At 49.8% G+C, this 18,508-nt stretch overlaps 1 protein-coding gene across 3 annotated transcripts in view; it reads left to right on the forward strand.

Moving 5' to 3' along the window:
- LOC123746735 (serine/threonine-protein kinase DCLK1) overlaps positions 1 to 16,219 on the forward strand; it is a 224,286-nt gene extending 208,067 nt beyond the window's left edge. Inside the window, exon 12 of one of the 3 annotated variants that reach the window (XM_045728486.2) lies at positions 15,920 to 16,167. In XM_045728486.2, the coding sequence (XP_045584442.2) occupies positions 15,920 to 16,048 (129 nt within the window). In that variant the 3' untranslated portion in view covers positions 16,049 to 16,167. Of the gene's footprint in view, positions 1 to 15,919 lie in introns of all 3 variants that reach the window. The other 2 variants (XM_045728485.2, XM_045728487.2) reach the window with 2 other exon arrangements.
- Positions 16,220 to 18,508: the final 2,289 nt, after the last annotated feature.

Genomic DNA, 18,508 nt, shown 5'->3' on the forward strand with positions numbered 1-18,508 from the left:
GTGATGGTCATTGGTCTCCATGAAATTGGTGACCTGACTCCTAATCACTCTCTCAAATACTTTTATGATGTGCGATGTTAGTGCAACTGGTCTATAATTCTTTGCCAATGCTTTGCTCCCTCCCTTGTGTAGAGGGGCTATGTCTGCTACTTTAAGTGCATCTGGTATCTCCCCCGTGTCCAAGCTCTTCCTCCACACTATACTGAGTGCCTGTGCTACCGGCACTTTGCATTTCTTTATAAATATTGAATTCCATGAGTCTGGACCTGGGGCCGAGTGCATGGGCATGTTTTCAATTTCTCTTTCAAAATTTAGTGCGCTCGTGTTTATATCAGTTATATTTACAGGGGTTTGAATATCCCGCATAAAGAAATTGTCTGGATCTTCCACCTTCATGTTGTTTATTGGAGTGCTAAACATATCCTCATACTGCTTCTTTAGGATTTCACTAATTTCTTTGTCATCCTCCGTGTATGAACCTTCACTTGTACGAATAGGTCCAATACTGGCAGTGGTTTTTGCTTCTGATTTCGCATATGAGAAGAAATATTTTGGATTTTTCTTTATTTCCTGAATTGCTTTCTGTTCTAACTGCCTTTCTTCAGTTTCATATGAGTGTTTCAATTTCCGCTCGATTTCTTCAATCTCCCTATTTAAATTATTCCTTCTTTGACGGGAAATTCGTGTCTGCATAAGCAGTTCCGTTATTTTTTTCCTGTGTTTATAGTGTCGTCTGCGTTCTCTTTCTACGTTAGATCTCTTTCTGGCTTTCCTCAAAGGAACATGTTTCAGACAGACTTGATACGCTTCTGAAGTCAGTTTTTCTATTCCTTCTGTAGGACTTGTATTACTTAGAACAGTTCCCCATGGAATGTTTGTAAGTTCCCTGTTTATTATCTCCCAGTCTATCCTTTTATTATTAAAATTGAATTTACTGAATAGCCACTCTCGCTTTATCAACGTTTTAGGTCTATTCTGAGTATTGATGGTCGTTTGCACTTCAATGAGCTTGTGATTTGAGTATGTGGTATCTGATATCGTAATGTCTCTGATAATGTCTTCATTGTTCGTAAAGAACAGATCTAGAATATTTTCATTTCTCGTTGGCTCCGATATCTGCTGATTGAGTGAAAATTTGTCACAGAATCTAAGTAGTTCTCTAATCTGTGGTTGGTTAGGTCCTGATAGATTTCCTGGTATAATATTATTGTTTGCTGTTCTCCACCTGAGACTAGGCAAGTTGAAGTCACCTAGGAAGATAATATTAGGTATCGGGTTCTCCAAATTATCAAGGCTATTCTCTATTTTGCTTGTCTGTTCTGTGAATTCCTCAGCCGTTGCATCTGGCGGTTTGTATATTAGAATAATCACTAAATTTATTTTCTCTATTTTCAATCCCAGTACCTCTACCACCTCATTTGTAACGTTTAGGAGCTCCGAGCATACAAGGTCTTCCCTAATATACGGACCCACTCCTCCATGTGACCTAATTTTCCTATCACACCTGTATAGGTTATATCCTGGAATCCAGATCTCACTGTCCAACAATTTCCCTGCATGGGTTTCTGTGAAAGCTCCAAATACTGCATTTGACTCCGTGAGGAGGCCATTTATGAACTGTACTTTGTTGTTTGTTCTTGTTTTCAGTCCTTGTATGTTGGCAAAGATGAATGAGGTTACTCTATTAGTGATAGTTTGAATGGGAGACTTTTTCGGCAAGCCCATTATTCGTGGACATAATGAGTGTGTTCTGACCAGTACTGATTGTTGTAGGGCAGTTGTCTGTCGTAGTTGTAGTTCCCTTTCGGTGGGTAATTGTATCTGTAATTCTGGAATGCAAGTGGATCTGGCATCCAGTTCCATACATTCTCCATGCTGCTCCTTTTGAATTCTCTGCCGGTCTGGTATAAAAAATTTATAGAGTTTCCTCCAAATTCATTATCCTGCTTGCCACTCTTTATGTAGCGTTCCGTGCCTTTCACGTGAAAGTGTGGGCAGCTGAGGTCATAGCATTTTCTGTCCTCCAGTGAGGTTTGGCACATGTCAGGATGAAAAAACCTACATATTGATCCAAATCGACACTTCCCGAGAAACTGTGAGGATCATTATTAAGCACGTCAGCATCACTACCGGAATATAAAATCATGTTCAACCTTATTCCTGTTTCACAATCACACAAAATGAAGAATTTGAGTCCAAATCTGTGCGTTTTGGATGGAATATACTGTTTGAAGGCAAGACATCCTTTGAACAGCACAAGAGATTTGTCACTAGCTTCTGGTCTGATGTGTAATCATGCCTCACCCTCCACAGTCATTTTGGCCTTGGTTTTCAATATTTTGAAAATGAAGACACCTAAGAATCAGAAACCTGTCACGTGACATGTATTTTGGAAAAACAGGTAATGTGACAGCAGAGTCTTTGCTCCAATAGTCTTGGATTACATATTTCACTGAATGTTTCATCAGCATACATAGACCCAAAAACACGCACAGTTCTGGTACCGTGGTATTCACCTTGTTGTGCTTGCGGGGGGTTGAGCTCTGCTCTTTTGGCCCGCCTCTCGACTGTCAATCAACTGTTACTACAATTTTTTTTTCACACACATACACACACACACACACACCCCAGCTGCCCTTAGCAGCTGTCTAATGCCCAGGTACCTATTTACTGCTAGGTAACAGGAGCATCAGGGTGGTTATCTTGAGATGATTTCGGGGCTTTAGTGTCCCCGCGGCCCGGTCCTCGACCAGGCCTCCACCCCCAGGAAGCAGCCCGTGACAGCTGACTAACACCCAGGTACCTATTTTACTGCTAGGTAACAGGGGCATAGGGTGAAAGAAACTCTGCCGTTTCTCGCCGGCGCCCAGGATCGAACCCGGGACTACAGGATCACAAGTCCAGCGTGCTGTCCGTTCGGCCGACTGGCTCCCTAAGGGTGAAGGAAACTCTGCCCATTTGTTTTTCTGGCGGTGCCGGGGTATCGAACCCCTGTCCCTAGGTACACGAGTCTAGAGCACTGTGCACTCAGCCACCACCCACCCTCCACTCGGCCAACACCCACCCACCACCCAGTGGTGTTCTTCCAACACTGCAATCGTAAATATGGCGATAAGCCCTCTGTTCCAATGAGCTTTTCAGCATACCTGTAGTTTCCTGAGCAAAATGTTCCATGAATATGCCAAAAAGTAGTTCATTTTACTCATGTCAATTCACTCATGTAAGGGAAAAAGGTCAGTAACCCCAACATCAGTAGTGTCAAATCTTTGAATTTGTGTTACAAAGCCTGCTCCATCACTCCAAACAAATACAGTACACCTGTTCTGGCAGCAACACCACAGCCCCATATCCTAGCACCAACACATGTACATTGGCTAGGAGATGGAGACCTTCTACTACACACACTGTACCCCACGAACATTGGAAGATGAGGGCAGTGAGGACATATCACTTTTACTCATGCCCTGTGCATAATCCTTATGAAAATCAGAATAATTCCCGATACTTTCCTCATCACTTAAGAAAAGTTCATTTTGAATTTCTTCCTCAGTCAGTGATTGGGGCGAGCCACAGCATGGTGGCATGAGCCAGACGATGGTGCGTCAGACGTGAGAGAGACTGAGGCCTTCCCGCCAAACCGGCCTACCCGGGATTGTTTTTCAAGTTGACCAATGTTTACTATCACCCCTGTGCAGCGTATTGGTTCCCCATTTTCTATGCAGGACATTTAGATTTTATGCTGTACCCTAGTACATCATATGATGTGATGCACAGTCTGAACCTTTTGACCTAGCCCCATCATATGATGTGATGATTGGGTAACTTTCCCACCTTTGTGTGGATTCAACTAGCATCTAGATGCTGCCACGAGAGTAAACACTCCATGACCAAAATGAAGATAAACTGCAGGCATACAAGCTGATTAAAAACAAGCTGGAGTATGACATCACTCCGACAGGGGCCCTGACAGCTGAGTGGACAGCACTTGGGATTTGTAGTCCTGAGGTTCCAGGGTCGATCCCCGGTGGAGGCGGAAACGAATGGGCAGAGTTTCTTTCATCCTGATGCACCTGTTCACCTAGCAGTAAAATAGGTACCTGGGAGTTTGACAGCTGCTACGGGCTGCTTCCTGGGGGTGTGTAACAAAAAGGAGGCCTGGTCGAGGACCAAGCCGTGGGGACACTAACACTTTCGCCCGGGCATGACGCAGCATTGCGTCATCCGTTTACTGTCGGTAATTCCGGGGATGACGCAGCATTGCGTCATCCACTTTAAATAATCGCCAAAAATCAGGTTTTTATCCGATTTTTTTTGGGACTGGTTTTAAAATGCGCGCCGATGTCTTCCCATTTTCTTTGTTGAGCCTCATGGCCCTCAGGCGGCTTGGCACACGCCATGGGCCCATTGTTTTCGCTCCACTGTTGTGACCAATGTTGCCTCCCCTCGCATCTCAAACGTGTGAACATTTCGGCTATTTTCCGTGGCTATACTGTATTTATTACTGCGGCTTTAGAAACTACGCTTACTCCACGATGGATAGTGATCATGAACAAGGCCCTTCCAGGAAGAAAATTGCGAAAGAAAGGCTTGAAAAGGGCGGGAATTGGGAGTGTAGCTGGAAGGCGTCTGAGTACTCACTCCCGGCTAACGCGTGGCCCGTCTTCAACTCGTCGGCGGTTGGAGTGTGACCAGCTTTTTTATTTTATATGCTAATGTTCCTCTAGAGAATTCTATTGCGAACCCATTGAGACCAAAATGAAAGACCTAGGACAAAAATTGAGGTGACCAGAGTGAAAAGAGTGAACACATTTTATCGCGTTTGCGCGCTCCTGGGTAACTCGTTTGCACTTTCTCTGTTTGCTGCGGGTAATTAGCCGGGCTTTTGGAGTTTATATGCATTTCGTGCTGTAGAGAATTCTATTGCGAACACAATGATACCAAATTTAATCTCGTAGGACGAGAATTAAGGTGACAAAGTTGAAGAGAGTATACACTTTTCAGAATTTACGCGCGCTCCAGTGACACCCTGGGTCCCATATCGCACAGTTGAGGGGTGACGAGCGGGGTACGCCAAAGTGCTAAGCCCCAAAATCATCTTGAGATAACCTCAAGAAGATAACTCAGACACCACACCAGCAAGGAGCCAGATACCCTCATGCCAAATCACACACTGACTACACACCATGGAGTGTATGGTACCACATTAAACTTTGTCTCTCTTGTGGACAGTTATTGTGGTGAAATAACAAAACTATAAGTGAATTAAATGAGAAACAGACAGCGAGGTGAAGTACTGCAACCGGCCACACCTGACACCTGAAACCAGCTTCAGGAGCCAGACGCCACAACACACCCCACGTCACTACATCGTAATGAACAACACTACGTACTCTGGCCCAACAAGAGGGTTAAGTCATAATAAAATAAGACAGAGCTCCATACATGCATATTACAATAAAAAAAATAGGGACGTTGGTCGTTTTTAGAGATCTGGATCCAGTATCTGTGTCACTAACCCCATTATATTGCAGGTGCGGTTTCTACAATGAGGTTACGAGCCCACCTCATTAATTAAGTAAATTACAGTGCATCCTCACTCAAACGAACCCAATAACGAATTCCTGGATGGTCCGAACGAATTGCATTCAGTACTAAATATTCAGTGGAATATACAAATGTTCGATTGAGCGAGCATTGTTCATCCAAGCGGTCACAGAGACCGAGCGTTGGAGGTGGCTGTCATCAACTATGATTAACCAAAGTGGAAACAGTTGTACAGTGTTTTATTTTCCTTAACCATTGTTTCCAAGGAGAAGAGACGGATGATAAAATAGTGTCGGGGAGGAAGGTGGTGTCAATGGTGGAAGTTGTTGTCGGGAGGCAAGTGTTATCAACAGTGGAAGTTGTTGTCACGGTAAAGACAGGTGGTGTCAGTGGTGGAAGTTGATGTCAGTGGTGGAAGTTGATGTCAGTGGTGGAAGTTGATGTCAGTGGTGGAAGTTGATGTCAGTGGTGGAAGTTGATGTCAGTGGTGGAAGTTGTTGTCAGTGGTGGAAGCTGTTGTCAGGGGAGACAGTTGTTGTCAGTGGTGGAAGCTGTTGTCAGGGGAGGCAGTTGTTGTCAGTGGTGGAAGTTGTTGTCAGGGGAGGCAGGTGTTGTCAGTGGTGGAAGTTGTTGTCAGGGGAGGCAGGTGTTGTCAGTGGTGGAAGTTGTTATCAGGGAAGGCAGGTGTTGTCAGTGGTGGAAGCTGTTGTCAGGGGAGGCAGGTGTTGTCAATGGTGGAAGTTGTCACGGTAAAGGCAGTTGGTGTCAGTGGTGGAAGTTGTTGTCAGGGAGGCAGTTGTTGTCAGTGGTGGAAGTTGTTGCCAGGGAGGCAAGTGTTGTTAGTGGTGGAAGCTGTTGTCAGGGAGGCAGGTGTTGTTAGTGGTGGAAGCTGTTGTCAGGGGAGGCAGTTGGTGTCAGTGGTGGAAGTTGTTGTCAGGGAGGCAGTTGTTGTCAGTGGTGGAAGTTGTTGCCAGGGAGGCAAGTGTTGTTAGTGGTGGAAGCTGTTGTCAGGGAGGCAGGTGTTGTTAGTGGTGGAAGCTGTTGTCAGGGGAGGCAGTTGGTGTCAGTGGTGGAAGTTGTTGTCAGGGAGGCAGTTGTTGTCAGTGGTGGAAGTTGTTGCCAGGGAGGCAAGTGTTGTTAGTGGTGGAAGCTGTTGTCAGGGAGGCAGGTGTTGTTAGTGGTGGAAGTTGTTGTCAGGGAGGCAGTTGGTGTCAGTGGTGGAAGTTGTTGCCAGGGAGGCAAGTGTTGTTAGTGGTGGAAGCTGTTGTCAGGGGAGGCAGTTGGTGTCAGTGGTGGAAGTTGTTGCCAGGGAGGCAAGTGTTGTTAGTGGTGGAAGTTGTTATCAGGGGAGGAAGGTGGTGTCAATGGTGGAAGTTGTCAGTGGTGAAAGCTGTTGTCAGGGGAGGCAGTTGGTGTCAGTGGTGGAAGCTGTTGTCAGGGGATGGCAATTGGTGGAAGTTGTGGAAGAATACAGGGCACTCATTTTTTCTCAGGAGTTGCATGTATCAATTTAATTATACAAATTAGTGCTTTTATGGGGTTTGAAGCCATTTTTGGCAAGAGCTAAGCCTGTTATGTTTTGCTAAATAGGAGTAGAGCTGCATGAGATTAGCTTTTCAATTTTTTTTTACAAAGTGGGCAGGATTGAAATTGGTCTGAAGTTGTCTTCAATGAGGTCACCTCATTGAAGACAACTTCAATGTCTATGGTCTATGGTCTATGGTCAGGCTCTTGCTTTCTTTAGAATATTAGGAAAGGTTTGCTGTTATTTTTTTTATTTTTTATATATATTTTTGTATTTATATATATACAAGAGTTCTTACATTCTTGTAAAGCCACCAGCACACATAGCATTTCAGCTAGGTCCTTAATCATAATTTTCTGTGGAATATGACCTGCCAAATCTTTTAACAACCGGGTACATTCACTGCTGGGTGAACAGAGGCATACAGTTAAGGACTGGCGCCTGGTCAATCCTCCCTAGCCTGGATATGAACCCAGGCTAAATCTCTCGCGAAGCACAGGGCAAGTTTTTTACCACTGTGCCACGGGGACTGCTTAAAGTGATTTGTTGTAGAGTAATGCAATGGCTGGAGATAAAAATCTTGAGGCTTTTTTTGTAAATTAGAGTTGGTATCTCAGTAAGGGTACTAAATTTAATTTTAAGTGAGAGGATTATATCATTTACATCCAAGGAATTAGTGGGAGTTAGGTGAAGAGACTCAGGACAGCTGCTTATAAGGTAGTCATTAATATCTGGTTTGGATGCTGGGATTTCATTTGCAAGGGATGTGACAATGGATGAGAAGATTCTATTTAATTTAATGGCAATTTCAGGGGCAAATAGCACTCCATTGTCATTGGCTAAGAGTATTGGTTTCTTAATGCAGTTCTTCTTTGATCCTAATATTTGGGAAATAGTGCTCAATGTTTTCTTCATTTTTCCTCTTTGATTAAATTTATTTTAGTAGTACAGTACTGTAGTTTGTTTTGGCTCTCCTAATTATCATGGATAGTATTATGAGTACCTCGTAGACACTTCTTTTGACATGACTCCTAACCTATATTTCTTCCCATAATCATGCTTTTTCTGGGAGGAGCCCCGTCGGCTCCCCGGAGCTATCCCAGGCTGATATGCTAATGTCAGACTTTGGCATCAGTCATGTGTATGGAGTTCTTAGGCCTACCGGGGACCACGGCCAGAACCGGGCCCCCTCAGAGAGGCAAGGGGAGCAATGGCCTATAGAAGCTCCCGTGTAGTTGGAAGCATTCTATGTCTGCCATCGACCGGAACAGGCACCCAGAAAGGTAAGCGCCCCAAAACAAACCCCTATTCTGGTTAAAATTGCTACCTAATACCGAACTAGTGGATAGAACTCCCCAACCGAAAACAAGCAAATTAGTGTGACGTCACACACTGCCGCGCCGCTGTCTGCGCAGCTCCCCCCTCCCCGGGAGGGGGAAGGGGGAGCCCCAGACCCCCCGCGCCGGCTACCCACACCTCAGTTCTTGAGGCTGATGCTATGGGCGATGGTCGTGTGCTCTGGCTCCGGTGTCGCTACTGCACTGTGCTTTGCGTGTGGTGTTAGTTTTGTGGGTGCGAGAGCCAGGAGTTATCTTCAGTACTCGGGCTGCATGCGCCTAGGGCTACCTTCCCTAGGTGCCCTGTAAGTACTGCCCTTGGGGCTTGGGGCCACCTTCCACAGGCTCCTCGGGGTCTGCCTCTGCTGGTCCGTTTTACCTTTCGGTTTTTCGGCCGCCTGTTGGGCTCTTGGGTGTTCTGTTCTCCCTTGTTACCGGCAGGTAAGAGGCAGTTTGCACTGGTAGGGGCGCAGGGTGCTGCTCAGCTTGTAATTCCCGACATCGCGGCCGGCTCTGTTCCTTGGGGTTCGCTGTCCTCTTGCGGGGTTTTGCTTTTCTTTTTGTTTTTGCCTGGTGGGGGGTTCTGTCATTTTCTTCAGTTTGTTTTTGCCCTTCCACTGTTCTCCTCGGTGGCGCCCCCTGCTAGGTCCCCGTGAGTGTACACGTCCCTGGGGTTCAGCTTTAGAAGTTTGCTTGGTAGTTTTGGGCGCCGGTTTGCAGCACCCTGCCTGGGACTACCTGAGCGCGAGTCCTCTTAAAGTAAACGCTCAGGACCCTGGGAATCCCCTAGGGGGCGCGTGGGTCCGATGGATGTGACCCCGGAGTCCCCACTCGCTGTGTGCGAGTTTGAGGGTTGCTCGGTCCCCTTGTCTCAGGGTGACCCTCATTGTTTTTGCCTCTGCCACGCTGCCTGTTGGGTCGGTGATACTTTCGACCCTGAGTCCTGTGAGTGTTGCTGCTTGCTTGTGACTCAATTTACCCAATCCTCTGATGATTCTATTCGGGTACAGGCGGCACGTGCGTTGCAGTCTAGGTTTCGTCTGTTGCAACGCGCTCGGTTGGTTGCTTCCCCGGATGCCCCGGGGCTGCCCCGCTTTGCTTTTCGAGACCCGGACTTGGGGGTGGGGGTCGCTTCGATCCTGGTTCAGTCCGCACCTCCTCGTCCTTCCCCTTCTGTTCGTTCTGGTCCCCCGCCCCTGCTTCCGGCCCCGAAGCGTCTGAGGGTTTCGGGGTCGGAGCAGGGGTTACTTGATCTCGAGACTCGGGCAGCTTCGGGGGTTGCCCCTTCCGGGGGGGCGGCAGAGGCATTCGAGTCTTGTCTCCCGGCCGAAGCTTCAGGGTCTGACCAGTGGGCCCCCCTTCCTCCAGCTTTTCCGGCTGCTCCGTCCTTGTCTTGTGGGGTCAGGGCTTGGGGAGAGGACTCGGCCTCGGGTCCTGTGGTGACGGACCTCGAGGCTGGGGAGGGGCTGACTTGGGGGCCTTGGGCCCCGCTGGACCCCGCCTGGGTTTTTCTTCCCACTGAGCGGGGCTTATTGTTACAAGGAGTGGGGTTTTCTTTCCCCCCCTCTGCGTACGAGTTGGATTTGGTGTCGGCCCCTCCCCGGGTACGGTTCCGTGTTCCCCCAGGTACGTCGGTTCCGTCCTTCCGGAGGTTTTCGGCTTATCGCATCCAACCTGGTGTGGTGCGAGCGGCCTTTGCAGCTTACCTCCTGCGTGACCCGGATTATGCCTCGGAAATGGATCCGTCCACGTTCAGGTTTGGGACTTCGTTCCCTTTCTGGCTCCGTTACGAGGTTCCGGAGTCATCCTGGCTAGCAGACTGCCCCTTGTTTGGTCTGGATTCCTGGCATTCCTTCTGTCGTTCCTGCACGCTGGAGTGGCGGGAAGCTTCCACGGTGCTTCAGGTTTTCCTGGGGGGTGAACTTGAGTACCTGAATGAGTGCTTGTTTGCCCCTGCCCTTCCCCGCGATGTGGGCGTTATTCAGCTCCATGTGCAGGTTCCCTCCCTTTCGGCGGCGCTCGTGGCGGAGGACTTGCGCGCTCGGGGCCTTTTGTGTTCGGCCTTACGGTTCTTTTCCCTCCTGGAGCTGTCTTCGGATTGGCTCGTGGAGGATGTGGGGACGCTTGGGTCCGTCCCGGGGTCTGGCACCTTGTCCTCGGCTGCGCGTTCGTCGGCTGCCTTGTTGAAGCTGTTCACGCCGATTTTGCGGGATGCGGTTTCCCTGTTCTATGCTTCCCGTCTCGCGTGTCGGCAGGCGGTGCTGGGTTCCTCCGTGGAATCTGCTTGGGCTCTGGCTCTTAGGCGTTCTTCCCCTTTTTGTCCTCTCCTGTTTGGGGAGTCGGCCGTGGCGCAGTTTATTCAGGCTGCGTCGGCGGCTTGTCGTCCGATGTCGGACTTGTTGGTTTTCCGGGGGTCCCGGGGTGGGTCTTCCCGGAAAGGTCGTGCCAGGGCTCGGGGTTCCTCTCGTCGTGGTAGGCCTCTGGTGTCAGGTTTGGGGTTGGCTCCTCCTGCGGACCCTCCCTCGTCTGGTCGGCGCGGTGTTCGCGCTGTGCGGGGTTCTGGGTCTCGTAAGGGTCGCCGGCCCTTTCGCGGTTTGCCCCTTTGACGGGGCGATGGGGGGGCGGCTTGCGCTGTTCGCCCGCGCCTGGTCCCACGATTCGTGGGCCTTTCGGGTCGTGTCTCGCGGCCTGCGGTGGCGTTGGGTGGCCCTTCCCCCCTTTGGGGGGTCGGGGCTGGCGGGGCAGGCTTCTTCCCCTGCGCTCTGTCGAGTCGTCTTGGAGTGGGTACGCTTGGGCGTCGTCGAAACGACGTCGTCCCTCAGATGGGTTTCCCGTCTGTTTCCGGTTCCGAAACGGGACTGCGCGGACCTGCGGTTCATTCTGGACTTGTCCCGTCTGAACCCCTGGGTTCATTGCCCCTCCTTTCGGATGACTACGCTGTCTCAGGTTCGGCTCCTCTTGGAGCCGGGTGCTTGGATGGTGTCCCTGGACCTCCGGGACGCTTATTGGCATGTCCCGATTCATCCGCGGTTCAGGGACTGGCTCGGTTTTGTAGTGGGGCGTCTGAGTTACCGCTTTCGTTGTCTCCCGTTCGGGTTGAACCTGGCACCTCGCGTGTTCACACGCCTTACACGGGTTGTGGTGGCTCGTTTGCGTCTCCTAGGTGTTCGGGTGTTGGCCTACCTCGACGACTGGCTGGTTTGGGCTCCCAGCCAGTCAGCTTGCTTGCTAGCCAGGGATTTGGTTCTTTCCCAGCTCGCCGGGTTCGGGTTCTTGGTGAACTGGAGGAAGTCCCATCTGGTTCCCTCTCAGGTTCGGACTTGGCTGGGTCTCGTGTGGGACTCTCGGACCGCCTCCTTGTCTCTCCCTCCGGAGTCTCTCCTGCGGCTGCGGTCCCGCCTTCGTCTGTTTCTGGAGGGCCCTCGGGTCACCCGGCGGTTGCTCGAGGGGCTGTGCGGGAGCCTGAACTTCGCGATGGTGGTCTACCCGCCGGGTCGGGTTTGGCTTCGACGGCTGTTCTGGTTCCTTCGGGGTTCCCCCTTCCGCCTCTCTCGCGATCGCAGAGTTCGACCCCCGGGGGCCTTGCGTCGGTTGCTGCGTCACCGGCTTCCTCTTCGGGTTTTTCGGGGTTCAGTGCCTTGGCGCCTACCCGAGCCCTCGCTCGATGTGTACACGGATGCGTCGTCTCTCGGCTGGGGTTTTGTGACCAGTGCTCACCAGGCCGGCCAGGGGCGTTGGGATCCGTCCTTCCGTCGAGCTCACAGTACGGTGCGGGAGTTCGCGGCTGTGTGGTTTGCTCTGGGGAGGATTCGGGTGGCCCGCGGATCGACGATTCGGCTCCATTCGGACTGCTCTCCGGTGGTTCATTGCCTGAACCGCGGGGGTTCGATGCGGTCCTTGTCTCTTTGGGGTTGGTCGCTTCGGGTGACTCGTCTGCTGAGTTCTCGGGGTTTGGCTCTCCTGGCGGTTCACGTACGGGGCGTGTCCAACGTCTTGGCCGACGCCCTGTCTCGCTTCGTTCCCCTCTCCACGGAGTGGACGGTCGACGACGAGTCCTTCCGTTGGCTTTGCCAGACGTTCGGGTGCCCCGAAGTGGACCTCTTCGCGTCGGCGTGGTCGCGGCGTCTTCCCGTTTATGCGGCGCCCTTCCCCGATTGCGAGGCCGTCGGGGTCGATGCCTTTCGGCTCGACTGGTCGAGGTGGGGGTTCCTGTACCTCTTTCCCCCAGTTCGGCTGTTGCTCCAGGTCCTGACTCGCTTAGAGACTTACCGGGGGAGAGTTGTCTTTCTGGCCCCTTGGTGGCCGGCCCAGCCTTGGTTTCAGGCGCTGGTTGCTCGGTGTCCGAACCCGAGGGTTTTCCCGCGGCTCCGCCTCTTTCAGCAGATCGGGCCGGTACGTCACGTAGCTGGTTCGATCTTCTCCTCGAGTCTTCGCGTATGGTTTTTTTGACTCGAGTCTATCATCATCTCTATGGTGATCAGGTGGCCTCCTTGTTGGTGTCCCACCTGAGGGCTTCTTCTCGGCGGCAGTATGAAGTTTCCTGGCGGTCCTTCCGTTTCTTTTTGCGTCTTCGTCGTGTTAGCTCCTTGTCTGTTCGGGTGGTCTTGTCCTTCCTCTCGTGGTTGTTTCAGGACCGTCATCTTATGCCTAACACTGTCGCTTCGTATCGTGCGGCGCTGGCGGAGCCGCTTCAGCTTGCTTTCGGTATCGATGTTACGTCTGCGCCGTTTCGCAAGCTGTCTCGTGCATTGTTTCACCTCCGGCCTGCTCATGCGTCGCCTGAGCCGTCCTGGTCTTTGGACAGAGTGCTCGCTTTCCTTTCATCTCCTCGTTTCGTTGTGGCCCCTTCGGTCCAGGATTGTTTTTCCAAGGCACTTTTCTTGTTGGCTTTGGCCTCTGGGGGTCGGGTAGGGGAGCTTCATGCTCTCCTCTGGCGCAGGGGTTTCTGCTCTTTTGGTCGTGGTGATAGTTTTGTTCGTTTGCAGCCGTCTCCTTCTTTTCTGGCGAAGAATGAGACTGCTGCGTTCCGGAGGGGTCCATGGGTGGTTGATGCTTGGTTGGTCAGGCCGGGGGTGCATCATGTTTTGTGTCCGGTTGCGGCGCTTCGCCGTTATTTGCGCGCCACAGCTTCTGTGTCCGGGGACGCGCTGTGGGTTGATCCGGTTTCCCTTCTTCCCTGTTCGTGGGTTCGGGTCTCTCAGGTCGTCCGCAGGGTTATTAGGTCTAGCCAGCCTGCGGTCTATCCCCGTGCCCATGACGTTCGTAAGTTCGCGGCTCTTGCTGCCGTCTTTGGGAATATGTCTTGGTCTGATATTCGGGCGCGGGGATTTTGGCGGTCGAACAGGGTCCTGGCTGCTCGTTACCTTGTGAATGTCCCTGGCCCTCGTCGGGCCTGTGTTGCTTTGGGTCGGCGGTTGCAGCCAGTTGTCTCGGCTTCGAGTTGAGGGGTGAGCGACGACCGCCTCCCGGGTAAGTCCCTCTTTTTCTGTCTGTGGGTAGTTAGCTCCGGGGAGCCGACGGGGCTCCCCCCAGAAAACCAGCGTTGAATGTAATGAAACGCCAATTTCTGGGTGAGTCCCGGAGGCTCCCCGGCATCCCTCCCTCCCTCCGGTCGGCGGTTTTTCGCGTTTTTGACATCCAGCCTCAAGAACTGAGGTGTGGGTAGCCGGCGCGGGGGGTCTGGGGCTCCCCCTTCCCCCTCCCGGGGAGGGGGGGAGCTGCGCAGACAGCGGCGCGGCAGTGTGTGACGTCACACTAATTTGCTTGTTTTCGGTTGGGGAGTTCTATCCACTAGTTCGGTATTAGGTAGCAATTTTAACCAGAATAGGGGTTTGTTTTGGGGCGCTTACCTTTCTGGGTGCCTGTTCCGGTCGATGGCAGACATAGAATGCTTCCAACTACACGGGGGCTTCTATAGGCCATTGCTCCCCTTGCCTCTCTGAGGGGGCCCGGTTCTGGCCGTGGTCCCCGGTAGGCCTAAGAACTCCATACACATGACTGATGCCAAAGTCTGACATTAGCATATCAGCCTGGGATAGCCCCGGGGAGCCTCCGGGACTCACCCAGAAAATGGCGTTTCATTACATTCAACGCTGGTTTTGTTGATAAATTTAAAGAGTACCCTTAGTAAGTCGACCTTAGTAAGGTCGTTTATCTTTTGTCCTGCGTTGGTGAGACCCCAATTCAGGTGTCCAAAAATGCTCTGTTGATTGCCAGTACTGTACTGGCAGTCATTCATTTTGCAACTGGAGTTAGAGACCTCAAAGACTGCCATGAGGATATTAAATATATCCTCAAGGCTAAAGGCTTTTCTATTCTCCAGATTGATATATTCACTCGACCTCCTTGCGGTCATCATCAACCCTTTCGAGCCATTAAGATCACTTTTGATGGTTGGGGCCCTTCCATCTTCTGTCATTCTTGCCAGTGTCAGATATTCCATATAGGCATACATCCCCTCTCCACACCTCTGAAATAGGCGTTGGAAATTTGGCTGTGGTTCCTCAAAGTGCAGTAGCGAGATGTCCTTTAGTCATATAAATAGTCATCCACACTTCCATGGAAATAAACATTCCATTCACCTGGGCTGTATGGGTCTCGAACCATGGACCCCACGCGTGTGAGGCCGCAGCTCTATCGACTTGGCTATGAGCAGTTTTATAAAGGAAAGTTTCCTTAGTCCCTTGTGTGGTGACCCAAACTACTACTCTTGTTCCCAAGCTTGCTGCATAAACTGCAGAGAGGTCCATCTTGTCGTCTCCAATGCATGTGCACACTACAAGTTCAAACAAGCCATCCGCATATTCACGCGCTGCAAGAGTATCTTTACACTAGGTTTGGCACCAGGTCTGCCTGGGCTTACTCAAACAGTACTGACGCTTGTGCGTTTATTGCACTATTCATCCCCACCCTTCTAGCATTTCTTAGTTCCACACCTGTTTCCAAATCTTAAACCCTGACACCACTACCAGCTCATTGGCAAATCCAGCACTTTGAATTATTCTTGTGATAAAAGTACTCACTGCAATTAAGAAATATGTTCTGCTAAACAATAAAATAGAGGTGATATAAGAGTGATGGCCATATTTTTTTCATAGGAATAATACACTGCTTGATGAGGGAAATTTTAAATTTTGAGCTTGATTAAATCTGAAAATATCTGTACAGTACTTGTTTACCTTTTTCTGGGGCAAGAAAATCCAAACTGTTATCTGATGAGTACAGTTCAAAATAGTCCTATATTATATTTTTGAATAGGCTGAATCCAAAATTTAAATTATAAAACTATTATTTTAATGGTATTGATGAGGATCCTTTGGTAATGGTTTTCCATATTTTTTTTTTTATAAACTAAAAACTGTGTTGAACTCTATTTCAAAGTAGCTTAACTTTATTCATAGCAAAAGTTTGGAACATACTATTTCTGCCAGTTATATAAAGGCTTTTTTTTTCTGTCTTCTTGATACAGTCTATTATGCTTTATAACTGACCATGCATAACTCTGTATTACCAGGTGATGGCTCTAGATAAGGAGAAACACCAATTTTGTCGTGACCAAGATATACAAGATGTCTCGAGTCACAGGAGTCCTCCCTGCAGCCCAAGACTGACCCTCTTCACACACAGCAGTCAGCTCTTTTGAGAGTTCTCAACACCTAGCCTTACTCGATACTCTGCAACTATTATGTTATCACCATACATTTCCATGTTAGCATTATTTCTCCGTCAGACCTCGATGATACTCAGAGTCAGTTACACGCTGCAATATTAAGTATTACAGTATTGCTAATAATGCCTTAGTAAAAAAAAAAAATATAAATATATATATGTCATGCCCAATAGCTAGAACTGCACTTCTTGGTCTAGTATGCAAGGTCCAATGTGCCTAACAGGAAGAATGATTTTCCTTATTTTCAAATATTTCTTTCCATATTAGTTCTTGTCTAACAATAATGATCAATTATATTAGGAACATGAATTACTGACTTAGTTATATTAGGTTAGGATAGGTTAGGTTAGGTGGGTTAAGTTTGATCAAATTTCCATGTTAGTTCAAGTAATATATAATTGCCATCATACATAATACAATGGAAACTATCGTTTTATAAGAAAACATTTGGAAAAAATTTATATTTCATGAAAATTTGGCTTGTCAAGCAACTCTAGCTATTAGGTATGACACATGTATATCCAGAATACTGCCAAATATCCATATAACCAAACATGAAGACAGCACACTCCTAGGATTTCCCCCCCCCCCCTCGAAGGCCATCGATGAGGTCTTTGATAAGAAAATCGCTGATCTTAAAAGGATGGATGGGAGGATTAAAGATATTGATCATCACCAGATGCCTGTCCCTCCCCAGGTTATCCTACTTTCTGAGATGTTCACCATCCTACAATAGCCAAAAACTAGGCGAATATGACCTCTTACTAGAATCAATGTTAGAAAACGCCCTCAACCCCACTCGATGACCTTCAGTGGACACAAGCCTCTCTTCCCATAAGACTTCGGGGGCCTCTGCGTTCGAACAGCAACGCAAATCGTTCTACCAGTCTTCCTGTCCTCCTTCTCAGCATCTAATAACCTAGTGAAGGAAATTCTACCTGCCTACTTAGGTCAGCTGGGAGGCACACACAATCCCAATTTTATACTAGGCCATAAAAGTACTGTATTAGAAAGTCGTCTGACTTTTAACCCAATACCTGACAGCTCTCGTGGCCATTTTGGGCACAGATATGTCATCAAATCACTTCATCATGCTGGAGCCACATGAGTAACACATGTGCGTCGGCTCCACAAGGGTTGTCGGCTTTTTCGCGGTTCACCCCATTGACAGGACGATGGAGGGGAGGCTCGCGCTGTTTGCTCTCACCTGGTCCCATGATTTGTGGGTGTTTCTTGTTGTTTCCTCCAGGTTGCAATGGTGATGTGGGGATCCTCCTCTTCCTCCTTAAGGGGGCTTGGGGCTGGTGGGGCAGGCCTCTTTTCCTGCGCTCTGTCGGGTCATCCTAGAGTGGGTTTGCTTGGGTGTGGTCGAGACAATGGCATCCCTCAGGTGGGTTTCCCATCTGTTTCCAGTTCTGAAACGGGACTGTACGGACCTGTGGTTCACTCTGGACTTATCCCATGTGAACCTCTGGGTCTTTTGCCCCTCCTTTCAGATGACCACTCTGTCCCAGGTCCAGCTGCTTTTGGAGCCGGTTGCCTGGATGGTGTCCCTGGACTTTTGGGATGCGTATTGGCACATCCCTATTCACCCGGGGTTCAGGGACTGGCTTGGTTTTGTCGTGGGGCGACAGGCTTACCGTTTTCGTTGCCTTTCTTTCAGCTTAAATTTGGCATCTCGTATGTTCACACACCTTACCCTGGTCGTGATGACCTGTTTGTGTCTGTTAGGTGTTCGAGTTCTGGCTTACCTCGGTGACTGGTTGGTCTGGGCTCCCAGCCAGTCCTCATGTTTGCTCGCCAGGGATTTAGTTCTTTCCCAGCTCGCTGGGTTCAGGTTCTTGGTGAACTGAAGGAAGTCCCATTCGGTTCCCTCTCAGGTTTGAACTTGGCTAGGTCTTGTGTGGGACTCTTGGACCACTTCCTTGTCTCTCCCTCCCGCGGCGTTGCTGCTGGAGGACTGCCTTCGGCTTTTTTGGAGGCCACCTGGGTCATGCGTTGGTTGTTCAAGTAGCTGTGCGGGAGTCTGAACTTCGTGGTGCTGGTCTACCCATCACGTCGGATCTGGCTTCAGCGGCTGTTCTGGTTCCTTTGGGAACCTCTTTTCTGGCTTCAGCGGCTGTTCTGGTTCCTTTGGAAACCTCTTTTCTGCCACTCTCACAATTGCTGATTTCGGATCCCGGGGACTTTGTGTCGGCTGCTGCTTCGCCGACTTCCTCTTCGGGTTTTTTGGGGGGTTCTGTACAGTGGCACCTACCAAAGCCCTTGCTTAACGTGTTCACGGATGCCTCATCTCTTGGTTGGGGCTGTGTGACCAGTGCTCACCAGGGCGGTTAGGGTCTGTCCTTCAGTCAGGCTCCAGCACGGCACAGGAGTTTGTGGCAGTGTGGCATTTGCTTCAGAGGGTTTGAGTGGTTCACGGATCGACGATCC

This window comes from Procambarus clarkii, chromosome 85, assembly GCF_040958095.1.
Source record: "Procambarus clarkii isolate CNS0578487 chromosome 85, FALCON_Pclarkii_2.0, whole genome shotgun sequence".
Taxonomy (NCBI): domain Eukaryota; kingdom Metazoa; phylum Arthropoda; class Malacostraca; order Decapoda; family Cambaridae; genus Procambarus; species Procambarus clarkii.